The following is a 23,009-nucleotide window of genomic DNA, read 5'->3' on the forward strand; positions in this document are numbered from 1 at the left end:
GGTTGGCCCGTTCAACACATAATCAAGAAGCTGAACCGGAGCTGGGCTGGAGAGGTGGGGGAATGACTCTGTTGATCCGATGTGGAAACCAGGCTTTATGTCGGTTGCTTCATTCCACGACCATTGCTTCCGCCATAAGCAATTCCTCATCAGCGATAACCTCGTCGAAGTCATCGACACCACCAACATGACCATTGGTACCGTTCTGCGCTGGAGCCCCATTCGCTTCGCTGCGCATATAATCGTGCATTGTTGCATCTTCTCTGCCCATGTCGCCTTCGCCTCGCTTCGCCTGTTGCTCTTTCTGGAAATTTTCCAGCTCCTTCAGGTCCCAGCTATCTTTACCTTTAGTTGAGCCGTCAGGCAATTTCTGCCCGGGTCCCAGAGGCTGAGCTATGCTCCTTAGGAACTTCTTTGCCATGCCCACAGCGGCATCAGTGCTCAATCCGGTTTGAGCATCGGTAATCTCTTCCGCGATCCATCTAGGTAGTTGGGTACGTTTCTTCTGAAACCTACGGTCGGCCAAAACCATGATCCCGTAGTCATCCTTCCCCCTCAAGACTCGCCCCAAGCACTGGGCCGCGTGCCGCATTGCGTCGAAAGACAGAAAGTCTTGTTCCTTAATTCTGTAATTCTCTCGCAGGAACTCCAGACGCGCTTTCAAGATCCTCGACTCCGTGTACTGGAAAGGTGCGCCCATACACAGCACAGTACGTCCATAGTGATGATCGAAGTCGATACCTTCAGACACTTTGCCCCGAGCGACGCAGAGCAAGATCGCGCCTTTGCCATTTTCACATGCAGTGCGGTAAGTCTCCAATGCCAGACTAGTCTCCTGGGCGTCCGGTGTTTCCACCAGAATGAGCTTGTAAGTCCAGATTTGATCCAGGATACCCATTCCCTGCCACATACTGATGATCATTTCCATGTAGAGATAAGAAGGGAAAAAGACAACGATTCCGTCCGGGGTGATTTTTGCAAATTCGTACAATAAAGCGCCGTAGTTCCGTACCACACCTGGATCCGACCGAGATTGGAAGCCGGATGTTATAGACTGTTGATCAGAGCCACGGGTGACGATCATTGGCAAGAAGGATCGCCTTGCAAGTGACATTGGGTAGGACTCCTGCGTCACGGTGCTGAAGTTGAGCATTCTCGGATACATCTCTAAGGGCGAAATAGTTCCAGAAGTAATGATGACAGAGGAAAACCGTTCGAAGACAGGCTTGATCGCGATTGATGCATCAAGGCATGCGAAGTGTAAGATGGGGTTTGGGACTGTCGCTTGCTCGGTCTCAAAGGGCTCCAGAATCAAGAGAAATCCGGTTTCGTAGGTTGCAACAAGAGTGGCAAAGGTCGCTACTTCTTGTAATGGCTGGTAGTCTTCGATGTTGGTCAATTCCAACGTGCGGACAAGGGATGTTAGTCGTTCGGCACAGAACCGCAATGGCTTGCGCTCGATGAAGGTCAGCTCTTTGAGATGTGCGAGGAATGAGGGAGCAGTTTCCTGAATGACGTATAACACTTTCATTCGGGTCTTCAGATACTCGATAAAGCGTTTGAGAAATGCCACGAAATGCTCTGCTCGACGGATATTGCCAGGAACTGCTTCCTTCAAAAGATCGTCAGGTAAGGTGGGGTTCGCCATGAAGGCATCCTCGGCTCGTGCTTCATCTGCCTCTCTCAAGCCTTCCACGAGCTTCTGATATTCATTTTGAAGCTTTTCCTCGTCGGAAGCCTTCATCTCCTCGATCTTCCGTTCCAAGTTGTTCGCTCCCCGAGTCGCTTTTCTTAGAGAGTCTTCGGTCAAATCAATGGACAATGACTCGATGCAGACGTTGTCGATATTGTGGGCTTCATCGAAGACGACTATACAATCCTTGGACAGTTCTTTTGAGACACGTTCCGCAATCTTGGGGTCGAGCAGGTAATGGTAGGAATAGATGATGACGTTGCAGAAGGGCATCATACGCCGTGCTGAGAAGTAGGGACACTGCTTATGATCTTCACCATACCTTATCAGTTCATCCAGTGTGAACACCCCTGGAGGAACCAGGTTGTGTGGTTCGAGGAGATCCAGATTATCATGATAGACGCAGATCTCGACATCCTCTCCTCGCTCTCTTTTCTCTCTTACAAAGCCGGCTGTGAGACTCCGACATCTTGCATCGACGACAGCACCGCTCTTCTCCCGCTTGACGGAAGGATGTAGGCATAGATTCTTTCTGCTGGTCAGGCCTAAACCGCGAAAGTCCTCGACAAAACCGAGTTCCTTGGCCCGATATTTCATAAGAGCTCTCAACTCAGCTAGAGCCTTCTCGATTTCCGACATGGTACGGGAGCAATAGATAAGCTTGCGATGTTCGGGATAGTGTTGCTGGTATGCCACAATAAGGGACAATAGGGAGACGGTCTTGCCAGTTCCTGAAGGCATTTCCAGTACACAGTGACCCCCCGCATCGAGGGTCCTTTTGAGATCGCACATGTACGCATATTGTTCGGGATAGATTCGAGGGTAGGGGAAGAGAACAGGCAGATCGCTATCAGCTGTCAGACACGCTTTATCAAGGGAAGATAGAGGTGACGATACTCGATGAAGAATTTCATGTTGAGACCATGACCTGGACTGGCCACCACCTTTTGGCGTCCGTTTCGGCTGAGAGATTCTGTTGCGCGATCAATTCAATAGCGGCATGTCATGAGCTCGATGCCCTTAGAGCAAGCTGAGTTGAGCAGGTGAGCAACAGGCGAGCAACAGGTGCGGCGATAGTTGAGATTTAGATCTACTTGCCCAGTAAGGCTGCAGGTTCACCACTGTTTGATGTGGGCACGCGTCGCAGGCACAGCCAGGCGACAAGCAAATGTCCCGGCTGGGCGATCTCATGAGCGACGTCATTATCAATCTTCGAATTCGGAAACTTTTTGTCACCTTTCCCACCCCACAAGACTGCCTGCAAGTCTACCGTTAATCGTGTGCTTCATCCTCTCAAACACCACAAGTCCCAGGAGGACGACCACGGCGGCATGAGCAAGAAGTTCAAGTCACAGGCCTCCGCCTCGAGTGCTCGTGCCGCTTCTGCTGCCTTTGGGTCGTCCTCGACCCCGGCCTTCGGCTTCGGCGCTTCACCACAGCCATTCCAGACTGCGCCCTCTTCGCTATCCTACATTGCCGAACAACCAGATCTCAGCAGTGTCTCCAACCCGAATCTGGTTGTGTGCTTCCGAAATCTTGGCAAAAAGGACAGCACTACAAAGACAAAAGCCCTTGAGGAGTTACAGGACTATGTAAACTCGTTGACCTCGAGTAACAGCATTGATTCTGGCCTCCCGGAAGCATGGGTAGGTCTTCTCGTTTCATACTTTTGACCGGGAACTGAGTCGCTGTCTGCAAAGGTCACCCTATATCCACGTACTTCCATCGACAATGCACGCAGAGTACGCCAACTTGCACATGCCCTGCAAGGCTCGATCACTGCTCTCACCGGCAAACGAATCGCACCTCATCTACCAAAGGTGATAGGGGCATGGCTTTCTGGCTGCTATGACAATGACAAGTTGGTGGCACGAACTGCCCAGGAATCGGTGGCGGCTGTGTTTGCGACAGAGGATAAGAGACGGGCTCTATGGAAAGTGTACAGGAATGCCCTTTTACAGTACGCCAACGATGCCATCTTGGTCCAGACACCCCAAACCTTGAGTGATGAACGGTCGACCACGCCAGATGATTCGGAAGCAAAGTTTGTTCGAGTTGCTGGAAATGCCATGCAGATGCTCAGCCAAACTATCAAGGTCAACTTCGTCCCAGAGTCGGACACCAGCAAGCCTGAAATTCCCGAGAGTCTCGGGATGATTGTGGTAGACAAACGACTTTGGGAATATTCGTCGCACGAGGATCCCAATCTTCGAAGAGCAGTTTGTGGCCTCGTCAGCATCTGCGCAGATGTGATCCCTGAGCAATTGGACTGGAAAGTCCTGAGTGCTTGCTTCATTGGCAAAGCCTTGCACCACAGCCAGCTGGGATCATCCCGTCAACTGTCAGAAGCGCTTCTGACTCTTACCTCAGTCCGGCCAGAGGTGTGGACCAAGGACTACTCATCAAAAACAACGGTGTCGAAGGGAATTTCTCAATACCTGCGGAAAGGCTCACAACGAGGTCCGGCGGACTTCTGGGTTGACATTGCGTCGCTCCTCAGGAAGATTCCACTTCAGGCTTGGAGCGCGGTTTCCACTAATGGGAGTGTCCACGTCAATGACGCTACGACATTGCTTGAGTCGTTACGAATGGGAATAACTAGCAGTGAAGAACCACGCCAAAACCTTGAAACCGCTTGGCCCTCTTATGTTGATATCTCCTTCTGGACAAGCCGCCTGTTGGGAGATGACGAGTCTAGAGCCTTACTACTGGAACAAAATGTCCTGCCTTTGGTCTACCAATATATTGTTCAAGATCCTAAGCAAACTGCGTGGGATATTCCCAGAACTTTCAACGTCAACATTACGGCTTCTATCCTCGTCCAACTCATTCGATGCGACTGCCAACTCTCGTTCAAGAAGGCATGGGACCATTGCTGTGAGCAACTCACCACTAGCATGAAGCTATCTCTGCCTGTAAGTTCGAAAGACTTCGCACAATCACAGGACAACGTGATCGCGCAGGCCCAACGCATGTTCCGCCTCAAGCCCCTTGTTGTCGGGGACAAATCTCTGTCCCCATCTGACCTGGCGTATGTGGTGGACGTCTTTCAGGAGTCAGATAACTCTCTACTGAATGCTGCTTTGCAACTCTTGAAAGCACGAAATGGCAAACCATATGGAGCAGCCGCTGTTCTCGAAGCAGTCACATCCCCAATGGAAACAATAACGTCAAATTCGCTTGGAGAGTTCCTTGACTCACATGCTGTCGACCTCCTCACAAGCCCGTCTGCCGAGTACTTGTCCTTGATCCTGCTGCATTTCCATCGGAATCTGAAGCAAGCATTCACGAAGTTGATGAGTGCACAAACGGATGCCAGCATTAAAGCGCTTGCTCGACTTCTAGGTCAATCTTCTGAGGATGATATCGTACAAGTTCCTGAAATCGAGCCTTTCGTCATACACCAGATATCGTCACGACTCGAGAATGGCTTCGCACAAGATATTGTAAGAAGTGTACTAATGAATTCCAAACTCGTTCCATCCAGTTTGCACAAGAATTGCTGCCAGACGATTTTGGCCCAATTGTCACCCGACGCCGACCCGGTGTCACAGCTCGCACTTCTTCGGTTCCTGCTCAATATATTCAGCGAGCAGCGGTCGGCTCATTCTCTTTTCGTCACCAGTATAGAAAGCGTTATCGTCACGAAGCTACTCGTTCTCTCCGATTCTGACAACGCGGAAATAGCAGACCTAGCGACCTCGCTCATAACAAAGGTCAAAACATTGCCTACAGGAGCATCGTCTACGGTAGCTTCTTCCACTGCTGTCATAGCAGACCAACTATCTGGGAAGGGTATCCCTCTTTCCATCCTCTTGCTCATTGATCTCGCGAAAGACACTCTCAAAGCTGCAAAACCGCACGAACATAGCGTGATTGACACCCTCTTCCCGTCTTCCGGTCAGTGGAGTGCTGCTCTCGAAGCTCATATGCACAATCCACCACCTCTTCCACTCTCAATCACAACCCCTCTTCACGGACTAGTTTTCATGATTCAACCTGCGGAAGCTGTCACGCACAAGAAGCCATTCGAAGACCCCGACCAATTCTCTTTGTTATTTCGGCTTGTTCTCTATGTGACAAAGATACTACTCGACACCGAATTGATGACCCACCAATCAGAGGAGCAACTCCAAACGCTGTGCACTTATTATCCCCTAGCTCTACAATTCGTCAATCAGAAGTTGACATTTGAGGCTGCAAGTGATCTCTGGCAAAATACGACCGACGAGATCACGGAAGAGGCGGTCGAATTACTTGCACAAGGTAATTCTATGATTCAGAAGTGGGTTCAAGACGATAGGATGCTTAAAATATGGATTGAGGAGGTCCGTCCCATAAAGCTCTTAGACCCGCGGGCTTTCTATTACAGCTTGACCTTCACCGATGTCGTATCGCGTTACATTGACGAACACGGCCTTGCATCGATAACGTCCACGCTCAAAGAGGAAATGAAGGACATGTACCGACTAAAAGAGGTTGCGCGGTCAGCTAGTCTGATTTGCACCTTTCGGGACCATCTTATCAACTCGCAAGAAGGCCGTAAACTACTCAATGAGCTGGTTGCCACCGGAACCGACTTAACCCCCCCTGATACAGGCGGCAAGGGTTTGCAGGCACTCATTTTGCTAGACCTTCTCCTAGATGGACAATCTGGACCGCTAGAGACAATTCCTAATCAGCGGCAGATCTTCTTGATGCAAACACTTGAACGTGTAGCGGGCGACGCTTCCGCTGGACTAGCTTGTCAAACAATGGCCATGAAACTTCTCGAGCCAAGTGTTGCAGCCACCAAAGATATCTATGGCGAGCACTGGGAACGCGTTCTGCAAAGCTTGGATGCCTTGTGGCGAACTGGCAGTGACTTGAACAACGATCTCGCTCTGCTGCATGCATCACTGCGGGTATATGGACGTTTAAGAGATCTTGCCACTGCTGAGGACGCGAACGAAGACTTGGTTGAAGCCTGGAAAGTCTCACACCCGGCTCTAGAAGATGGACTATTGCATTGTTTAAACAGCTTCAATAAACCAAGCAATGAGGTCAACCAGCCGCGTCAGATTACAGCTGAACTACTTCGAAGGCAACTTTCACAGGTCAATGTGCGGCCTGATGCACATTTATACGCGCTCGTGTCGTCCCCAGAGGCTCCAGTCCGAAGAGCTGCGTATGACCTTCTGCACCGGTCCATCCCCTCCGAACAGCAACAAATTTCACTAGACATTGCCCTCGAATCAAAAGTTTCTCACCTCCCATCGGAACTCTTGAGTGTGCTATTAGATACGCCACGGACGCCGAGCCCAGGAGTCGCAGCCTCGCTTCAGAGTTATTTGCTTTCGTGGCACTTACTCTTTGATCACTTTCCAAGGGCGTCGTACAAGCTCCGGGCGTACTACACTACAGATATCAAAGAAAATGCCACACTCGGAGGCCTTCTAGATTTAATTTGCGATCTGTGCCGGATCACAAGCAGCCGCCCACTTGACGCTTCGAAAATCGACATCAGATCCTTTGAACTTGATAGGGACGAAACAGATGAACAAGAGCAACAGCACCTGGCTGTACATCTCTACTACTGCTGTCTGTTATACCTTCCTGGACTCACGCGAAGCTGGTTCATTGAGCAAAAGAACCGAATCAAGTCGCCGTTGGAGAGCTGGACTCAGAGGTATTTCGCTCCAGCCCTGATATCAGCGGCGGCAGCAGCGGTCAGCGATTGGATACAAAGCCAATCACAAGAGGAGACGGATGCCCCGATGACGGTCAAGACATCACTCAGTGGCTCTGAAGTGGTGGCGTCGATTGCCATAGATCCTGAATCACCGCCCATATCTTTGGCGATTTCTCTGCCCAAATCATATCCTCTGGACTCTCCGGCCGTGTCTTCCCGAAACCGAGTAGGTGTTTCGGAGAAGAACTGGCAGTCGTGGTTACGGACTTTTCAGATTATCATCTTCAGCACCGGCAGCATTATCGAAGGTCTCATTGCCTTCCGACGCAATGTTCAGGGTGCGCTGAAAGGCCAGAGTGAGTGTGCCATCTGCTACTCCATCATCGGCACAGATATGCAAACCCCGAACAAACGTTGTGGAACCTGTCGCAACACGTTTCATGGAGCCTGTCTCTTCCGATGGTTCAAAAGTTCCAATAGCTCGAGTTGTCCTCTGTGTCGAAACAATTTCAACTACGCCTAAATGGCAGATCTAGGGGATGTTGTCAGCACAAAGAGCAGCATGCAGACATTGGTGACTTGGTATCTTGACTACATGAGGTCCACGGCATTTCTCATGCGCCAACCTTTCTTGCCCAGCCTTCATGGCTTTACTTGTACAATTGCACAACTTCTACCTCTAGATGACATGGAGCTTTCACCCACCATGTCTTGTGTAACTCACCCTCCACCACACAAGCTTCGTGCAAGGGTCTGAACTGGAGCCTCTGTTAGGTGGTTAACGTGAGGATGGACGAGGTTCGCAAAGGCTTCCTCTCGTCTTGAGTTGAGTCAATGAACTTGTATGGCTGAAGACACGATTTCTTTGTAAAGGCTTTGGTCAGGCTTACCACAAGCACTGACATACCATAAAGTAACCGGCTGCAAATGCTATTCTTTGGCCTCTGTGTCTCTATAGCCTTTCAATTACTAAGAACCGTCGTAGCATTCAAATTCCCGAGTTGAGTTGAAGAAGTCGGCAAAACTACCAGTTACGGTGTGTCTACATAAAGCCGCGCATTCTCTCAAATTGTTTTGCCTGTAGCTTTTTCGGCGCATTAGTACATGTTGAATGCCTGACAGCTTATTTCCTCGGCAAGTACAGGTTACTCTCCTATAAGTTACAATTATGTCCGCGCCGGCTATCCCAAACCTCAACTCTCTTCGCAGAGGGGGCCAACGTGGCCGGGGGAGGGGTCGAGCAGATCACAATACACAGGCGGGTGTCGGCCAAGGATCAGGTCGCAACCAAATTCATCACGATGAGATTGTGCAAAACACGGATATCGACGCTGCGACCTCTCGACAAAGCGCCGTAGATGCTGGGTACCTCGAAGACCCATTCTCTGCGCTATTGCACACTGGGGGTCCTGTCTCAAGACGATTACCACTCATGAATAGAGGTAGGTCTCTGGCTGCGAACATGGTCCATGTCCTCAATTTACCGGCTACAGGAACTTATGTCAGGACGATGAGCATTGACCGCATCGTCGACACTTTCCTATCTTCGGCAGGAGAGGGGCGCAAGCAGATCATCTCCTTAGGAGCCGGCAGTGACACCCGATATTTTCGCTTGAGGCAGAAACGCCGGAAAGGTGACGTGGTCTACCACGAACTCGACTTCGAAGCCAACACAAGGCGAAAGATCACCCAACTGCGCAGCCCAAGCTTCGAAGCCGCGGCCAAGCAATTGGCTGAGGTAGATACGCGAGGAGCAGACGTGCAGGTTTCCCACGACGCGGCTGCGTTGGTCTCCTCTGACTACCTCGTCCATCCTCAGGACCTCCGATATCTCCCACAGAAGGAAGGATTGCTAACTGGCATGGACATCACTCTTCCCACCTTGATAATTTCAGAATGCTGTCTCGTCTACTTGCCACCTGAGGGTGCCGACGCGGTACTGAATTACTTCTCAAAGCTATTTCCGGAAACGACACCTCTAGCCATCGCTATCTATGAGCCTATCCGTCCACATGACCCGTTCGGTAAGACCATGGTAAGCAATCTGATGGGTCGAGGGATACAACTGCAGACTCTGGAGAAGTATGCTGGTCTGGAGGAGCAGAGAAGACGGCTGAGAACATTTGGGTATGGGGAAGGCTCTGGCGGAGGTGCACAGGCCGCGGACATAGACTTCATTTGGCAAAGATGGATAACACTGGAGGAAAAGGAACGCGTTGAAGGCTTGGAGTGGATGGATGAGGTGGAGGAATTCGTCCTTCTTGCCAAACACTATTGCATCTGCTGGGGTTGGAAAGCGTTTGAAGAGGAGTCCCCTTGGAAGGATTTACCCGCGCCGACGTCTTAAGTGGACGTGTTGATCACATTTCTGCTCGAGATCACTCGATTCTATGAAGGACTGATGTCATTGAATCCATGACGAATACCCAAAGCAGAGCATTTAGTCGTATGTACTCAATATACCTTGGTGTAGAGTTTCCAATGGATGGGGCGCAAACAAGTGTCTATCACGTGCACCTCCACTTCCAAACTGCGGCCTCGGCACTTGCCTGCGCTCCTCATCAACTTACCATCCCCAAATCGTTGTGGTTGTCCAAAATATTTCTGAGATCGACATACCGCGATAGCGCCCATTCCACTGATGGACAGCCCTCTGGCCCTCGAAAACTACCTACCTACATATGAGACTCACTCCACAGACGCTGGCTGGAACGACAAGCCGTGGCGTAACTCGCTCCAATTTTAATCCCCGCCCCAGCAACAATCAACCAAAACAATCAGTGTTTCTGTGCGAGGAAACTTATCAACCCTGTGGGTCAACGAATTTCTGTACCTACTTGTTAGGTAGAACGAGCACCAAAGTCAAACGGTGCCTAGGTCACTAGTTGTAACAGTTGTTTCCAACGAAGTTCCTACAACAAGTGATGCAAGATTCCCGCGACTGTTCTCGCCCCCTGAGCAAGGACTTTACTCCTCGAATCTGGACCGAGGAAAAGAGTGTCCAATAATGACTGCAGGAATCAACGAGATTGCCAGCCAACATTCCTGGCAAAACGAAGTCGCATCGCACAGCAACGACCCTGTAGGCGAAATGTGCCTCTGGTTGATTTCCCCATGACGATTCGATAAGACAGATCACTCCCAGGCATTCACCTCGAGTCGGAGGATTTCTGATTCGTGCCGTGAGATTGACAATGCTCCTAAGTGGACTGGGGGGAACGCGATGTGAGGGTTGGCGCCCTGACCTTTCCCCATTCACAAAACAAACAGTCTAAATGTGGGCCTACTCCAAACTATCTGGGCCTGTCCTGTGGGCCAGCAATGCGCCAGCCTTGCATGGCTTCAGAGTGGCTCTGCCCCGGGCCAGGCCAGCGTCACGGGCAATTTGCCTTTCTGGAGCTTGATCTACATCTCATTTGCCGCATCGACATAGCTTGGACTTCTTTCTCGTTGTCTACTTGTATTGTATCCTTTTTTTTGCTTTTGTGTCTGCGCTCGTCGTCGTTGGGGTCGTTGTTCGTCGTCTTTCGCTATCGCGCGCTCTGCGAGCACTCACGTTCCTTACCAAAACAACTGACCCCTAGTCACTCATTTACGAGTCCTTATCGGCGCTGGCGAAAGCTCTCGAGGTGTCGCAAGGCGATGCTCATGCGTGAATAATTATAGCAGACGATCTCGCTGAACGCGAACCAACCATGCGCAAACGGACAATTACCTCGAGCGCAAGCGCTCTACTATTTCTCATCGCTTCTCTCGTCAGCGCGAAACACAATGGAGTTCATGAACACCTCGAAGCCCTTCACAAACGGCATCGCGCAACTCGCGAGCTAGCCGCCAGGTCAACAGCTGAGGATGGAGAACAAGGGGTGGAAGTAAGATCAATTCCAGAGAGTGCAACATCTGCGATCAGTTTGGAAAAGCGACAGGCGCAATGTGCTTTTCCCACGGACGCTGGTTTGGTCCCAGTTACTCCAGGGAATAAGAATGGCGGATGGGCTATGAGCCCGGACCAGCCCTGCACGCCAGGAAACTACTGCCCTTACGCTTGTCCTGCTGGTCAAGTGTCGGTGCAATGGGATCCGAGCGCGACATCCTACTCATACCCCAAGTCAATGGTTAGTTGCTCCTTCTGGGATGAGAGCGAATTGTGCTGACCGGACTCAGAATGGTGGCTTGTTCTGCGATCAGAACGGCAACATACAGAAACCATTTCCCAACAAACCCTACTGTCAGGCTACTAGTTCCAACATCGGCGTCCAGAACAATGCAGGTGGCGTCGTAGCATTCTGCCAGACTGTGCTTCCTGGAAATGAAGCTATGCTGATTCCCACCTCCGTCACCGACTATGCAACTCTCGCCGTACCCGATCCCAGCTACTGGTGTGAAACTGCAGCGCATTATTATATCAACCCGCCTGGTATCAGCACAGATCAAGCTTGCGTGTGGGGTACCAATAATGATCCCTGGGGCAATTGGTCTCCATACGTCGCCGGAGCCAACGCGGATTCCTCAGGGAACACATTCATCAAGCTCGGGTGGAATCCCATCTACCTTGAACCAACTACACCTTTCCGCAACCAAATGCCAGATTGGGGTGTCAAAATCGATTGTCCCAATGGCGGATGCACAGGTCTACCGTGCGAAATCGATCCGACTCAAAACAAGGTCAATGGAATGGTTGGTTCGTCAAGCACGGGAGCAGGAGGTGGTGCCTTTTGCGTGGTGACAGTTGCGAAGGGCTCTACCGCCAACTTTGTAGTCTTCAATGCGGGAGGTGACACCAGTGGCAGTAACAGCCATGGAGGCTCGGGCTGGTCATCTACTCCTTCGGGTGGCAACAATGCCGGACAATTCTTCCAAACTACTAGCTCCTGGCAATCACCGACAGATTCTCAATCGTCCTCATCTAGCGAAGCATCGACCTCTTCAATCGCATCTTCTACAGGCTCCTGGACTTATCAATCGGTTGTAACGACAAGCTCTGCTCCTACGGCATCGGCTTCGACCGGACATAGCACAACCATCGGCGGCTCTTATGGACTGCCCACTCACTCTCCGTATTACTCGTTGTTCAACCACACCACCTACGCGGCTCCCACAGAAGGAGCTACTGGAGGAGCCATCGAAACCACCGTTGAAGCTACGGCAATCCCTTCAGGTCCAGCCTCGTCAACCGTCGCTCCTATCTTGCCTGCCACTGGTGGCTCCTCGACGATCAAACTCTCTCTTGCTAGCCTCTTCTCGGCCTTAGCAGTATACGCAGCCGTCATAGTATGACACCCACGCGCTCTCCAACGTTCTGTGGTTTGATCTCGCACGGGCAAGAGAGCTCCGGGTCATTCTATGGAACCTGAACACTAGTGCAGCTGGTCTTGCAGACCTGATTCCGACCATCGACTCGGCTGGACGATCTGACCACATCTCTTCACTTCTTCCTGGAACTTTTCGACTGAAACTTTGCTGCTTTTTTCGCAAGGAGAACATATTTTCATGTCCGTATCATTCTGGTAATGCCGGCAAAGGGGCGTCGCATTGGGATTGCTGCCTGCTCGCCCGGGACATTTTTTTGTTGATAGTGCCGCAACCTCAGAGTATCTACGGTTTGGAGACCCTGTTCTAACGATGTCCACGTCTGTTTGCTGCGAGTTCATGTTGGGACATAAGTATCGAGGCGGGCTTTGAGGAAGAGTTGATCGTCCGAGATTAGCACTTGGCAGGTGAGAATATCAAACGTTTGACGTTTGACGTTTGGCTATGTGGGCTGGGGAGGGGGGGGTACATAGTTGATTTCCAATCAGATCTGTTTGATACCCGTGTTACTCGCGAACAACGAACATTCTACCGAGTAGTTGAACATCCACCACGGGATTGGTGCACCCAGTAGGTGTCTATGAAAACTGTCATCGTCCTCAGGGGAGACTACTAGGTAGATTCATACTGAAAATACTTGGATATAACCCATCTTATCTCTCAGGAACGCCAGGCCGGCCTGAAGGAAGATAGGGAAAGTCTTGTTTTCTTCTCGCGGAGAATATCAACTTGGATTGTTTCACTTTTCACGTATAAAGACCAAATTGCCTAGCTCCCCCTATTATAAAGGTTTCCAAGGAAATGAGAAGTAATTAATGTTCAGAAAAAACTCAGTTGCTTCGGTATTTCTATGTGTTAAGGCTCCATTTAATTTGTGTAATTTGAATCCCAGAGAGAAAAAAGGCAACCCACTGCTTTGCCAGGCTAGAGACCAGATAGGCCGTTTGTCAACGGCAAATCCACACACTCGCTGATCGCTCCTCCAGTCACCGACTGCTCGAGAGTACCCTGCTTCAATATGTCCAATCCCGCATCAAAGTCCTGGACAACAAAGACTTTACTGGGGGTGCTGCCATCCGCGTAATTGCACAGCACGGTCCAGTACTCGTTGCCTTGGGTGTCCATGGCCACAAAGACGCTGTCGAGCGCTCCATCATTCGTGCCATCGTCGACGAGGAACGGTACCAATCCAACAATCTCAGAGGAGATGGGGATGTGCTCGGAATCGCCAAGGCGGAGGCGCGAGACGCCGTAGTTGGTCATCTCCGGTGAGTAGTAGAACAGGGTGCGACCTTGACTGTCGCCCACGATGACTTCGTCAAACACCTGGAACAAAGCACTACCGTAGGTTTCGGAGTTAATGTCCTGAATGCGCAGATTACCGTCGTCGTCAGCCGCAAGGTTGTATTGTAGTCCTATATCGGAGATGATAGTGTAGTTGTAGTCCGGTCCAGACTGCACTGAATCCTCGAGGTCTAGCGGTGTCGTGAAGTTGGACGACGTATCATCCAAGAAATCCGAGACCTGGGAAGGGAAGTTGTACTCGTCTGAGTCGTCAACGCCGTCACCATCTCCGTCAACCGCAATGTCGATGTCCGGGAAAGGATCAGTGCCGGCTGCGTACTGGGACAGCGTCAGCAGCGAATCGCTGTCGTAATCGTAGCTGCCCTCAATAGTAGTTGTGTTATCAGATTGACGCTTCTTGATTCCCGAGAGAGTCAAGCATTTGGTCGCCAAATTGAGTTTATATGGGCTTAGCAACTGTTTATCCTTGGTCTTATACTTCTCCTTCCCGAAGAGTTTGGCCACCGCATTTGCCTTGAGCTCGTGCTGCAGGTTGATGTAGAAGTTGATGCCAGTGCAAGTCTTGTTCGTTGAAGCACCGTTAGTGGCTCCGTTGGCCGTAGAGTTGACACCGCCGGAAAAGGTGCCGTTGGAGAGACTGACTTCGGCTTGGAAGGTTGCACCGGCGTGCAGCGACGGGACACTGGTGACGGCAACCTCGGCAGTGAACTTGGCGTTGGCAATGTCCAGACCAAATGCTAGACCGATCGGGAGCGCAACGTAGGTATCCATGATGATCTCGCCCTTGGCTTTGAAGGTTGGCTCGAATTGTGGTTGCCAGGTCGGTGTCTGTGAATTGCCAGAGTTTACCAGGTCTATGACTGCACGAGCATTGGCAACCTTTACTGTGCCGCCCACGAGGATTTGACCGGTAGCGTTGAACGTAAAACCAGCTTCGGCATCGAGGGTGATGTATGGTCCAATAGTGATGATGTTAGGGACTGAGAGACCTGGAATACCCTGAGTGAAAAGTCGCACGCTCTTTTTGTCGGCATAGTTGACCTCAGCCGCTACGCCCAAGTTGACGCCTGCTTCCAGATTTCCCAACATCTCAAGTTGGCCCATGGTTAGGCCCTTGGTGATATGGAAAGCCGCGCGACCTGCCACCTTCAAGGTTCCCGTTACTCCGCAAGAAACACAGTAGACGTGGAAGTGATCATTCTCCCAGATCTTGATGGCATTGAGTGGTTTGTCGCTGTCATCTTTGAAAAAGTCCTGCTGCACGTACTTGACCTGAGTCGCGTTGGGGATGGTAAAGGTTTTGTTCAATTGGTATTCGTGAGGGCTGCCATCCACCCACGATTTGATGTCAGATGCCTTGGAGACAACCTTTTTGGCAAAGCCGACAATCTTGTCCTTGAATGATGACTTCTTCTTGGCACCTTGATCTTTGGATGCCTGCCTCAGTCGTTAGTCTATGCAAGGGGCTTGTCTCGGTGTTTCTGGGTTCTGAACTTACAACTGCGCCCTTTTTGCGAATATCTGAAACGACAGCGTTACTTCGACTTCGCGTGGTGGTGGCACGCTTTCTAAGGGACCTCTTCTTGGAGCTTTGTTCAAAAAAGTCCCCGTCATCGGTGTAGATGTCAACATCATCGTCGCTGTCCTCGTCGTCGGCGTCATCGTCAAAGATTCCGTCGGCGTCGTCGTTGTAGTCATCCTCGTCGTCATAATCATCCCAGTTATAGTCATCCAGGCCACCAGCAAATTCACTGAGGTCTTTCTGGAAGTCCGATTCCTCCCATACGATGTATCCCAGGGCATCATCAAGTTGTTCGTCGAATGAATCGCTATCGTCAGTGCCTGTAGGCAGGGATGTTGACGCAGCACTCGTCGTTGACGTGGCGCCTGAACCAGAGTATCCCTTGCTGGTTGTTGAAGATATTCCAACCGAGCCAGGATATCCTTTGCTGGTAGTGGAATGGCTTCCACCTGGACCCGTGTAGGACACTGTTGTTGACACACTTCCAGTCGGCCTAGTCGAGGAGTGCTGATAGGTACCCCACTCGAGGTCGAAACTCTCAGCCACATAGTTGAGATCCACGGGCTTCACGTTACAAGTGGCTGTAGATGTAGCAGAGTTGAATCTCACTGACGAGGTCAAATAATACACATAGTGGCCATCATCGGATCCCTCAGTGGTTGCGAGGACGAACCAAGTGCCATCAGCAGGCCATGATTTGGTTGCGTAGCTGTAGGCTTGTTGAGAGACAAAGACAACGGTCAATGACGATCCAGATACGGTAACTGTCACAAAGGCCGAATGGTCAAGCACGACAGTGGGATACTGAAAGGTTGTTCCAGCCGAAACGTAGAGAGACCCGGACGAGATACCAGAGTTGGGAGCACCCTGGGCAAAGAACAGATTCTTTGCGCTGCCCGGCCTCAGGTGCGAGAGATCTTGGTCATTGTGTGAAGGGCGGAAGCCAGGTGTCAAAGTGTGAATTGGTGCTGGAGCCGAAACAATTGCTGGACGCCCGCCAGAATTTCCAGAAGAGTATGACCATCCTCCAGGGGAACCACCAGACGAAGACCCACCCGCAGATGAACCGCCTGAGCCAGAATGGCCGCTGCTTTCCCAATCGCCCCAACCACTTGATCCTCCATTACCACCGAAGTGGCCCGAGGAAGAGCCATCTCCATGAGGGAGCCAGTCTCCCCAATGCACATCTGGTGCGCTGTGCGTGTACGTCGTACTCACTGAGGTTGTGCTCTTAGAAGTAGTGGTCGAAGTGGTCGTAGTGATTGTAGAGGTGGTCTTCTTGGTGGACGCGGTCCAGTCTCCCCACGAAGGGTCAGTCTTGACTGTGGAAGGTATAGCAGAGGTGGTCGCCGTCGTTGTGCTTGGAGTGGTCCATTCGTCCCAACCCGCTGGCGAAGCAGCTGCCAGGGAGAGAGTGAGGGCAGATACGAAGAGGTGCGCGGCCATATTGATGTTAGGGTAGTATCAGGTATAAACAAGAACAAAGAAAAAAGAGCGGTCGACCCGAATGGGGTCAGTAATGAGTGACTAGAAACAGCAAAAAGATCGAAAGCAACAGCACAAACGAAGGACTGGACTGGAGAGAAGTGCTCACCGTTCACACCTACCATCGTATGGGAGGTGTATGTTATATACAGAACCCCTAGAGCGAACAGAATTTTGAGTTTTGAGCGGGCATGTTCCTCACGCGCTCGACTTTTGGTGGAGTTTCGACTTGGACTCATTCAATGCCGGATTGGGATGGCAATCTGGAGCTCAGGTGAAGTCGACGAAGCCTCATAACAAGATGGCTTAGTCCATCTCGACCATCGAGATGCAAATAAGCCACGGGGCAAAGCTTTCGGCAAGATTGTGTATGGTTCGCTTGCTGCACGTGGCGGCGAAGGGTTCTCATTCTCGGCCTCGCCGAGTCATGCTAGGCTGCGGGCAGTACACTGGCGAGCCAATAGATCCAGTCATCGAATAGGAAAACAATACTGGGTGGACGTTTGAGGGGCTTCGAAGATTGGTAGGCCTTCCAGAAGTGGAAGCGCCAGGGGTGCTGCCTGACACAACGGGGAGCTACTGTCCTCATAGAAGCATAGTGAATGGCGGATAGACTAGCGAAAAGGAGATTGATGAACAGCCTTGCGTCGTGCGCACCTGCGCTGGGCTTGCGCGCCATGGTCGGTTGGCCGTGAGTTCACTTAGTCTCGGTCTGGACTTCTTGAATCCTCTGGCTGAGTCCAGACCGTGGATGGAGTGGGCCATAAGATGAGACAGTCGGTAAGCCACCAGTATTGTTGACATGCTTTTTCGGGATAAGCATTTTGCCTTGATGAGGTACAATGGACTGCGCACACTCTCGTCGAGATCTTCCGTGGAGGCAGCTGGAGACAGTTTCGAGCGGTGGGAGAAATGGCTGACGAGGTACACGAAGTTCTGGTGAAGTCGAAATAGGGCTAATCACAATGTCACGTGGCAATCGCGAACTGGCGTAAGCGAAAAAGGGGATTCAGCACGTGATGTGGCTGGCTGGCCTTTGCATCGAGAACAAGAAAACCGTTCAAGTGCCTCCACAAACAGAAAATGCCTAATGTCGCACCAACTACCGAGGCGCGCACCAAAAGTATTGTTAACGCTCAGAGAATGACGAGATGATCAAAAGACGATAGACTTTATTTTCGTTGCCCCTTACAACGGTCCCGGGAGATATCGGAGCTCAATACTTAACGCCTATAGCGCCTAGCGAGACTGGAAATATAGGTTAGGCGGCCGCCTATTAGATCTGACTTATAGCTAAGAGATAGGTAAGAGTGCCTACAAGCTCAGAAAATCTCCTTTCATAGTAAGTAATATGTGTCATTTGAACTAGCGTAAACAGTACTTTTGGTGCGCGCCCTCGTACCTCGTAGAAGTACCACCACTACCGAGTTCCGCTAACTCCTTACCAGCGGCCCTTAGTTTAGGTACAATTCAGCTTCAGCCTCTCACGCCTCCAAAGAATGAGTGCAGGGGTAAGGGGTAACCGACACCGCCTTCTGACCTATGAACAGAGTGAGAAAGAGGCATCGAAGGGTAGTGTCCACAGGAGCGGAGCAGGTGATACAATATGGCAAATTTGATATTGCCATCCAGCACACCCTCACGAATATTCTGTGCCTGTGGCTGATACAATGGTCTTGAGTTATCAACGAAATCTCGGCCAGTTGAGTGATTTTTCATGTACATGCGTGGTGGGCTGGCCCTTCTAAAAAGATCACAATCGCATGCCCAACATCTTCATTTCTCTATGGCGAGGTCTGCACCTTTCTTACACTAACACTTTTGTACACCCTACTTGAGCGTCCATGAGGCTGTCGGACGAAAGTGAAATACATTCACTCTCCTCCAATCAATGTCAGCAAACGTCCATCGACGCGGCCTATGGTTCGAGATCATACTGTGTGTCCTTCGCCTGGCCCTGAGCTGCTCGCTTCAGATGTCCTCGAAGAATTTCAAGCATGTCGATGACGTCTGATCACTCGCTCCCTACCAGTTACTGGTCACAAGTTCCGTCGCTGTGCTGGACGATGCCATAGAACATTCACCGAGGCCGTCTTGAAAGTCGACCGGCTATTCTTTCGTGAACAGATGGCATTGACAAAGGAGTGGATATTGTCTGCTCGGTTTCTTGAGGCCTCTGCACCTGTCATCAATAGTTTGGCTCTGCGATACATTTTCTCTCTGGCCGTCTGCAGGATGTGGGTGTATCACCTTCGTCTCAGCATACAAGGAAGTAGAGATAGAAAGCCTCCAACTGCAGGCCATTTGATTCTGGGAATGAGTATATCACCCGTGAAGAATTTCCTTTGTATTTTGGCCGGATATTCGCCTCGCTTTCCTTTCATTCGTATATTTACCTGTGGCTCTGCTCTATGGTTCACGGACGATGTCTTGTATGGTCCTAGAATTTTAAGAATAGCATGCATACTATGCCTTAAGTGCTCCTGAATCTCAAAACCTACCCTCGTCAGGACCAGCAGACTGACCCGGATAAGGTATTTTAAGGCCTGATTTTAGAATTTCCATTTTAGGTGAACGATATGTATTATTAACCCCCGGCTTGGGGCACCCCCTCCATGTCCCTGATGATCGTCCCATCTTATCCCCCACCTTTCACACCCGACACTGCGCGACAGACACAACTCACCCACCACTTTCAACAACACCCGATCAATCATTTGTATTCTTGCAGCAACACACTCGCTAAAAAATAATATTCATTACACCGAGTCTTGCTGTCCTATCCCTTCTCATCCGGGCCTCAACCCGAATCTCCTTCACGCCCGAACAAGGTTTCCAGAACGCCCAGGTCGTGCGGCTAAATAAAGATGCCGGCCGCATCACCTCAGACAGTGAGTCTTTATCTTGACCTAGATTACGCGGTCCAAGAATACGGACCCTGGAAGAGCAACAATCCCTTTACTCGAGTGTGATGTTTATTGCACTTTGGGACTGTCATTGCAACTCCCCTCTCCCCTCTCAGATGACCCCCAACTTCCTAGACGTCTCTGATCTAAGGATTTAACACAGGTCAAACTGAAATCGACCCTTCGCCTCCTCATCCCTCGTCTTCGCAATGCACAGAAGAAAGACACCGCGCTCTCCGTGTCGGCGCGCCGCGAAATGGCTGAACTGCTCGCCCAGTCTCGCGAGGCCTCCGCCCGCATACGTGTTGAGAACATCATCCACACCGACATCACTGTGGAGCTGATGGAGATTCTGGAACTCTACGCCGAACTACTCCTCGCCAGGGCAGGACTCTTGGATGTCAGGGACAAGAACATCAAAGAAGGCACGGCGCAGGCCAGCGATGACACCGGTCTAGAAGAGGCTGCAGCGAGTATCATCTACTCCGCACCCCGGCTGCCCCGGGATGTGAGGGAGTTGGGTATCGTGCGAAGCATGCTGATCGAGCGGTTCGGCAAGGAATTTGCGATCCGGGCGAACGAAAACGAAGACAACTGCGTGCCCGCTCGAGTAGTGGACAAGCTAAAAGTCGACCCACCCAGTGCGAAATTGGTCCAGGCATATCTCGAGGAGATCGCAAGGACTTACGGCGTTGACTGGCCTCCGCAAAGAGAAGAGGAGCAGGTCGAAGAATTGAGCAAGGAAGTTGATGGCGAAGATACTGGAGATGATGACGGCGTCGGTGGTGGTATGAAGGAGCCGCCTTTGCTAGCAGATGGAGGCCAACCAAACCCAACGACGCCATCACGGCCGAACAAAATCGATATTGGGTCTCTACAGAATGCTACACCGCCGTCAAGCTTGGAGCCTGGAGGTGCAAAGAGTCCCGTCTCCATAGCTCCCCCCGGCGCAACATCTGACAATTTAAGCCCAAAGGTCAAGTTGCCTGGTGGAGGAGAGATTAGGAAGGGATTCAACAATGCGAAACCCGTGCCATCCGCCGGGACTGCAAAATCAAAGAGTCCAGCTACCGGGGGAGGTGCTGGAGCAGTACCCGGAAATGTCCCGACGGTGGACGATCTGGCAAAGAGGTTTCAGGCGCTCAAGAGATGAAGATCAATCATCAGCGTGAAAATTGACATCGAAGGAGTTGAGAACCTAACAGTCTCTTCCATCTCTTCCTTTTAACGCAGAGTCGCTGCAGGTCGCACGACTTTTTTTGGCATCATCTCTCCCGTGTTCGTCCTCCGACTCGATTCACACGAACTCCATTCCCCAAATTGACTGGGGATCTATTCAATGAGACCATATACTCTTCAGACTGAACACACTTTCCCCCACGACATAGGGTGGTCGTCTCCCACATGGAGACTTCAGCTTCCGGTCTCCATCCTGTCGTTTTGTGAATTTTTGCAGCCAGTCACTGCATGGTGTACGGCTGCTGAGCTTGTATGGGGGTTGTGTCCAGAGATTCCTGGTGGGCGAGGCGTCATTCCAGTCATGCCCAGAACGCTGTACTGCTCTTTCGGTTATCGCTACCTCTTAGACAGTGCTCATATATTGCAACCGTTATTGCGGCCTCGGGAACCGGGAGGGCAAATGAAATGCACAAATTTCCGCCGCATATGACTCACAGTCCACCTTCAGAAGCGTACACGAGAGATGCAGCATGACCCCAGCCGCAGGGGCTAGCCGGGGAGTACATTGCAGTTTGCTGACACGTTCCTTGTGTTTCATCCTTTCCTCTGGGATGTATTCCTTCACTCCAACTTATCCAAATGTTCAAGTCTCGTCAAGACGACCTGTTTGCTCGTCTCCTCGATCTCGCCGGCTAAGAAGACCTCGTCGAGAATGGCATAAACCTTGTAGAAGTTGAACACAAGATCCAATTCGCAGACATTGCCGAAAAATTGGTCCAAAACCTCGACGAAGAAGTGAATGGCTTCGAGGTAGGCGAGCTCGTTGTCGTTTGCGTCGACACAGACGCAGAAGAAGAGGCCTGCGTACCGACGGTACACAATCTTTGTCGACGATAGGTTCTGACGGACAAGGGGTTGGGCGTGGGATGTGGAGGCGGACGACGAGGGCGCGGATCGGAACTCGACGAAGTTCGATTGGTATTTCTGATCACGAGGGGCAATGAGACGATGGACCTGCGGGCCGTTCGGACAGTCAATCTACAAAGTTTTCTTGGATAGAACGAATTGCTTTGGATTACAGGGGGTAGATTGAACGTCATCTTACCTCGCCCTTCAGTTTCACTTTCTCTTCGTCGGTGTAGGGAGCGTACCACTTGGCGAGTCTCGTCTTGCCCTGGCGATTCTGCACAAGAATGAAGGAGAGCACCATGTTTGGTATGGAGACGCAGATAACTTCGGAAGACAGTGGTTGAAGATCAACGAATAATGCCGGTGATAGAGTGTTGTCACCTTTGGCAATGTTACCCCCATAATATGTCCACCGAGTTGCCCGATGCCGAGTCCGCGTGAGATTGGACTTTCCCATTTTAGTGACAAGTCACCCCGCAGCGATCTTCGACTCCAACATTGACTGGACTTCAGAGTGATTGCGCCGTGACCCTCTACGCTTCCTCTCTATCTGCACGTCTGCAAGAGTCAAATTCCAATCAATAAACCCTCTCGTCACTACTCATTGGACAGCATACTTCCGGGGAAGCGCGGGTTACGACGTACAGGCAGACGACCATGAGCAAAGTGTCACGGCAAACGTACAGCCAGAGGGCGTTTACTTTTGTTTCGGTTTGTCCCAGAATTTGGCCAGGCGAAATGCGGATGAATGAGGCAATATATCGAGAGTATAATATATCTGTCTTTCCCCAGAGCTCTTCTGATCCTCTGGCTTTCCATTACCGATCCTATACGACATATCGATCTGCACTCAGACAACAGTTTCAATTCTGCATCAAGTTCGCCACCAACTGTACAGGCAACGACGAACCTGAATCCATAGACGAGCTCAATACCTTCAAATCCTAAGATGCTGAAGTCTCTCCGGACAGCTGTCCATGAAATACTTGAGGTGGACAAAGAAATCGTGTATGGTGACCGTCCCGGAAT

General features: G+C 51.0%; 7 protein-coding genes across 7 annotated transcripts; 4 read left to right on the plus strand and 3 right to left on the minus strand.

The window, feature by feature from the left end:
• Positions 1 to 109: 109 nt before the first annotated feature.
• On the minus strand, positions 110 to 2,332 carry AYO21_09313 (DNA repair helicase rad15; the record flags this gene model as incomplete). Its single annotated transcript, XM_022659250.1, has 1 exon — positions 110 to 2,332. The coding sequence occupies one exon, from the start codon at positions 2,330 to 2,332 to the stop codon at positions 110 to 112; it is 2,223 nt and encodes a 740-aa protein (XP_022508458.1).
• A 529-nt stretch (positions 2,333 to 2,861) lies between these two features.
• Positions 2,862 to 7,887, plus strand: AYO21_09314 (hypothetical protein; the record flags this gene model as incomplete). The annotated part of the gene is made up of 3 exons (XM_022659251.1): positions 2,862 to 2,957; positions 3,007 to 3,339; positions 3,394 to 7,887. 3 exons carry the CDS (start codon positions 2,862 to 2,864, stop codon positions 7,885 to 7,887), a joined length of 4,923 nt encoding a protein of 1,640 aa, XP_022508459.1.
• Positions 7,888 to 8,532: 645 nt separating this feature from the next.
• Positions 8,533 to 9,711, plus strand: AYO21_09315 (hypothetical protein; the record flags this gene model as incomplete). The annotated part of the gene is made up of 1 exon (XM_022659252.1): positions 8,533 to 9,711. The coding sequence occupies one exon, from the start codon at positions 8,533 to 8,535 to the stop codon at positions 9,709 to 9,711; it is 1,179 nt and encodes a 392-aa protein (XP_022508460.1).
• A 1,348-nt stretch (positions 9,712 to 11,059) lies between these two features.
• Positions 11,060 to 12,641, plus strand: AYO21_09316 (hypothetical protein; the record flags this gene model as incomplete). The annotated part of the gene is made up of 2 exons (XM_022659253.1): positions 11,060 to 11,479; positions 11,529 to 12,641. 2 exons carry the CDS (start codon positions 11,060 to 11,062, stop codon positions 12,639 to 12,641), a joined length of 1,533 nt encoding a protein of 510 aa, XP_022508461.1.
• Positions 12,642 to 13,598: 957 nt separating this feature from the next.
• On the minus strand, positions 13,599 to 16,947 carry AYO21_09317 (hypothetical protein; the record flags this gene model as incomplete). The annotated part of the gene is made up of 2 exons (XM_022659254.1): positions 13,599 to 15,416; positions 15,478 to 16,947. 2 exons carry the CDS (start codon positions 16,945 to 16,947, stop codon positions 13,599 to 13,601), a joined length of 3,288 nt encoding a protein of 1,095 aa, XP_022508462.1.
• A 3,201-nt stretch (positions 16,948 to 20,148) lies between these two features.
• AYO21_09318 (hypothetical protein) lies at positions 20,149 to 21,045 on the plus strand (the record flags this gene model as incomplete). The annotated part of the gene is made up of 1 exon (XM_022659255.1): positions 20,149 to 21,045. One exon carries the CDS (start codon positions 20,149 to 20,151, stop codon positions 21,043 to 21,045), a length of 897 nt encoding a protein of 298 aa, XP_022508463.1.
• A 647-nt stretch (positions 21,046 to 21,692) lies between these two features.
• On the minus strand, positions 21,693 to 22,281 carry AYO21_09319 (hypothetical protein; the record flags this gene model as incomplete). Its single annotated transcript, XM_022659256.1, has 2 exons — positions 21,693 to 22,085; positions 22,177 to 22,281. 2 exons carry the CDS (start codon positions 22,279 to 22,281, stop codon positions 21,693 to 21,695), a joined length of 498 nt encoding a protein of 165 aa, XP_022508464.1.
• Between the last annotated feature and the right edge of the window lie 728 nt (positions 22,282 to 23,009).

Source organism: Fonsecaea monophora, assembly GCF_001642475.1.
Source record: "Fonsecaea monophora strain CBS 269.37 chromosome Unknown Scaff90, whole genome shotgun sequence".
Lineage (NCBI taxonomy): Eukaryota > Fungi > Ascomycota > Eurotiomycetes > Chaetothyriales > Herpotrichiellaceae > Fonsecaea > Fonsecaea monophora.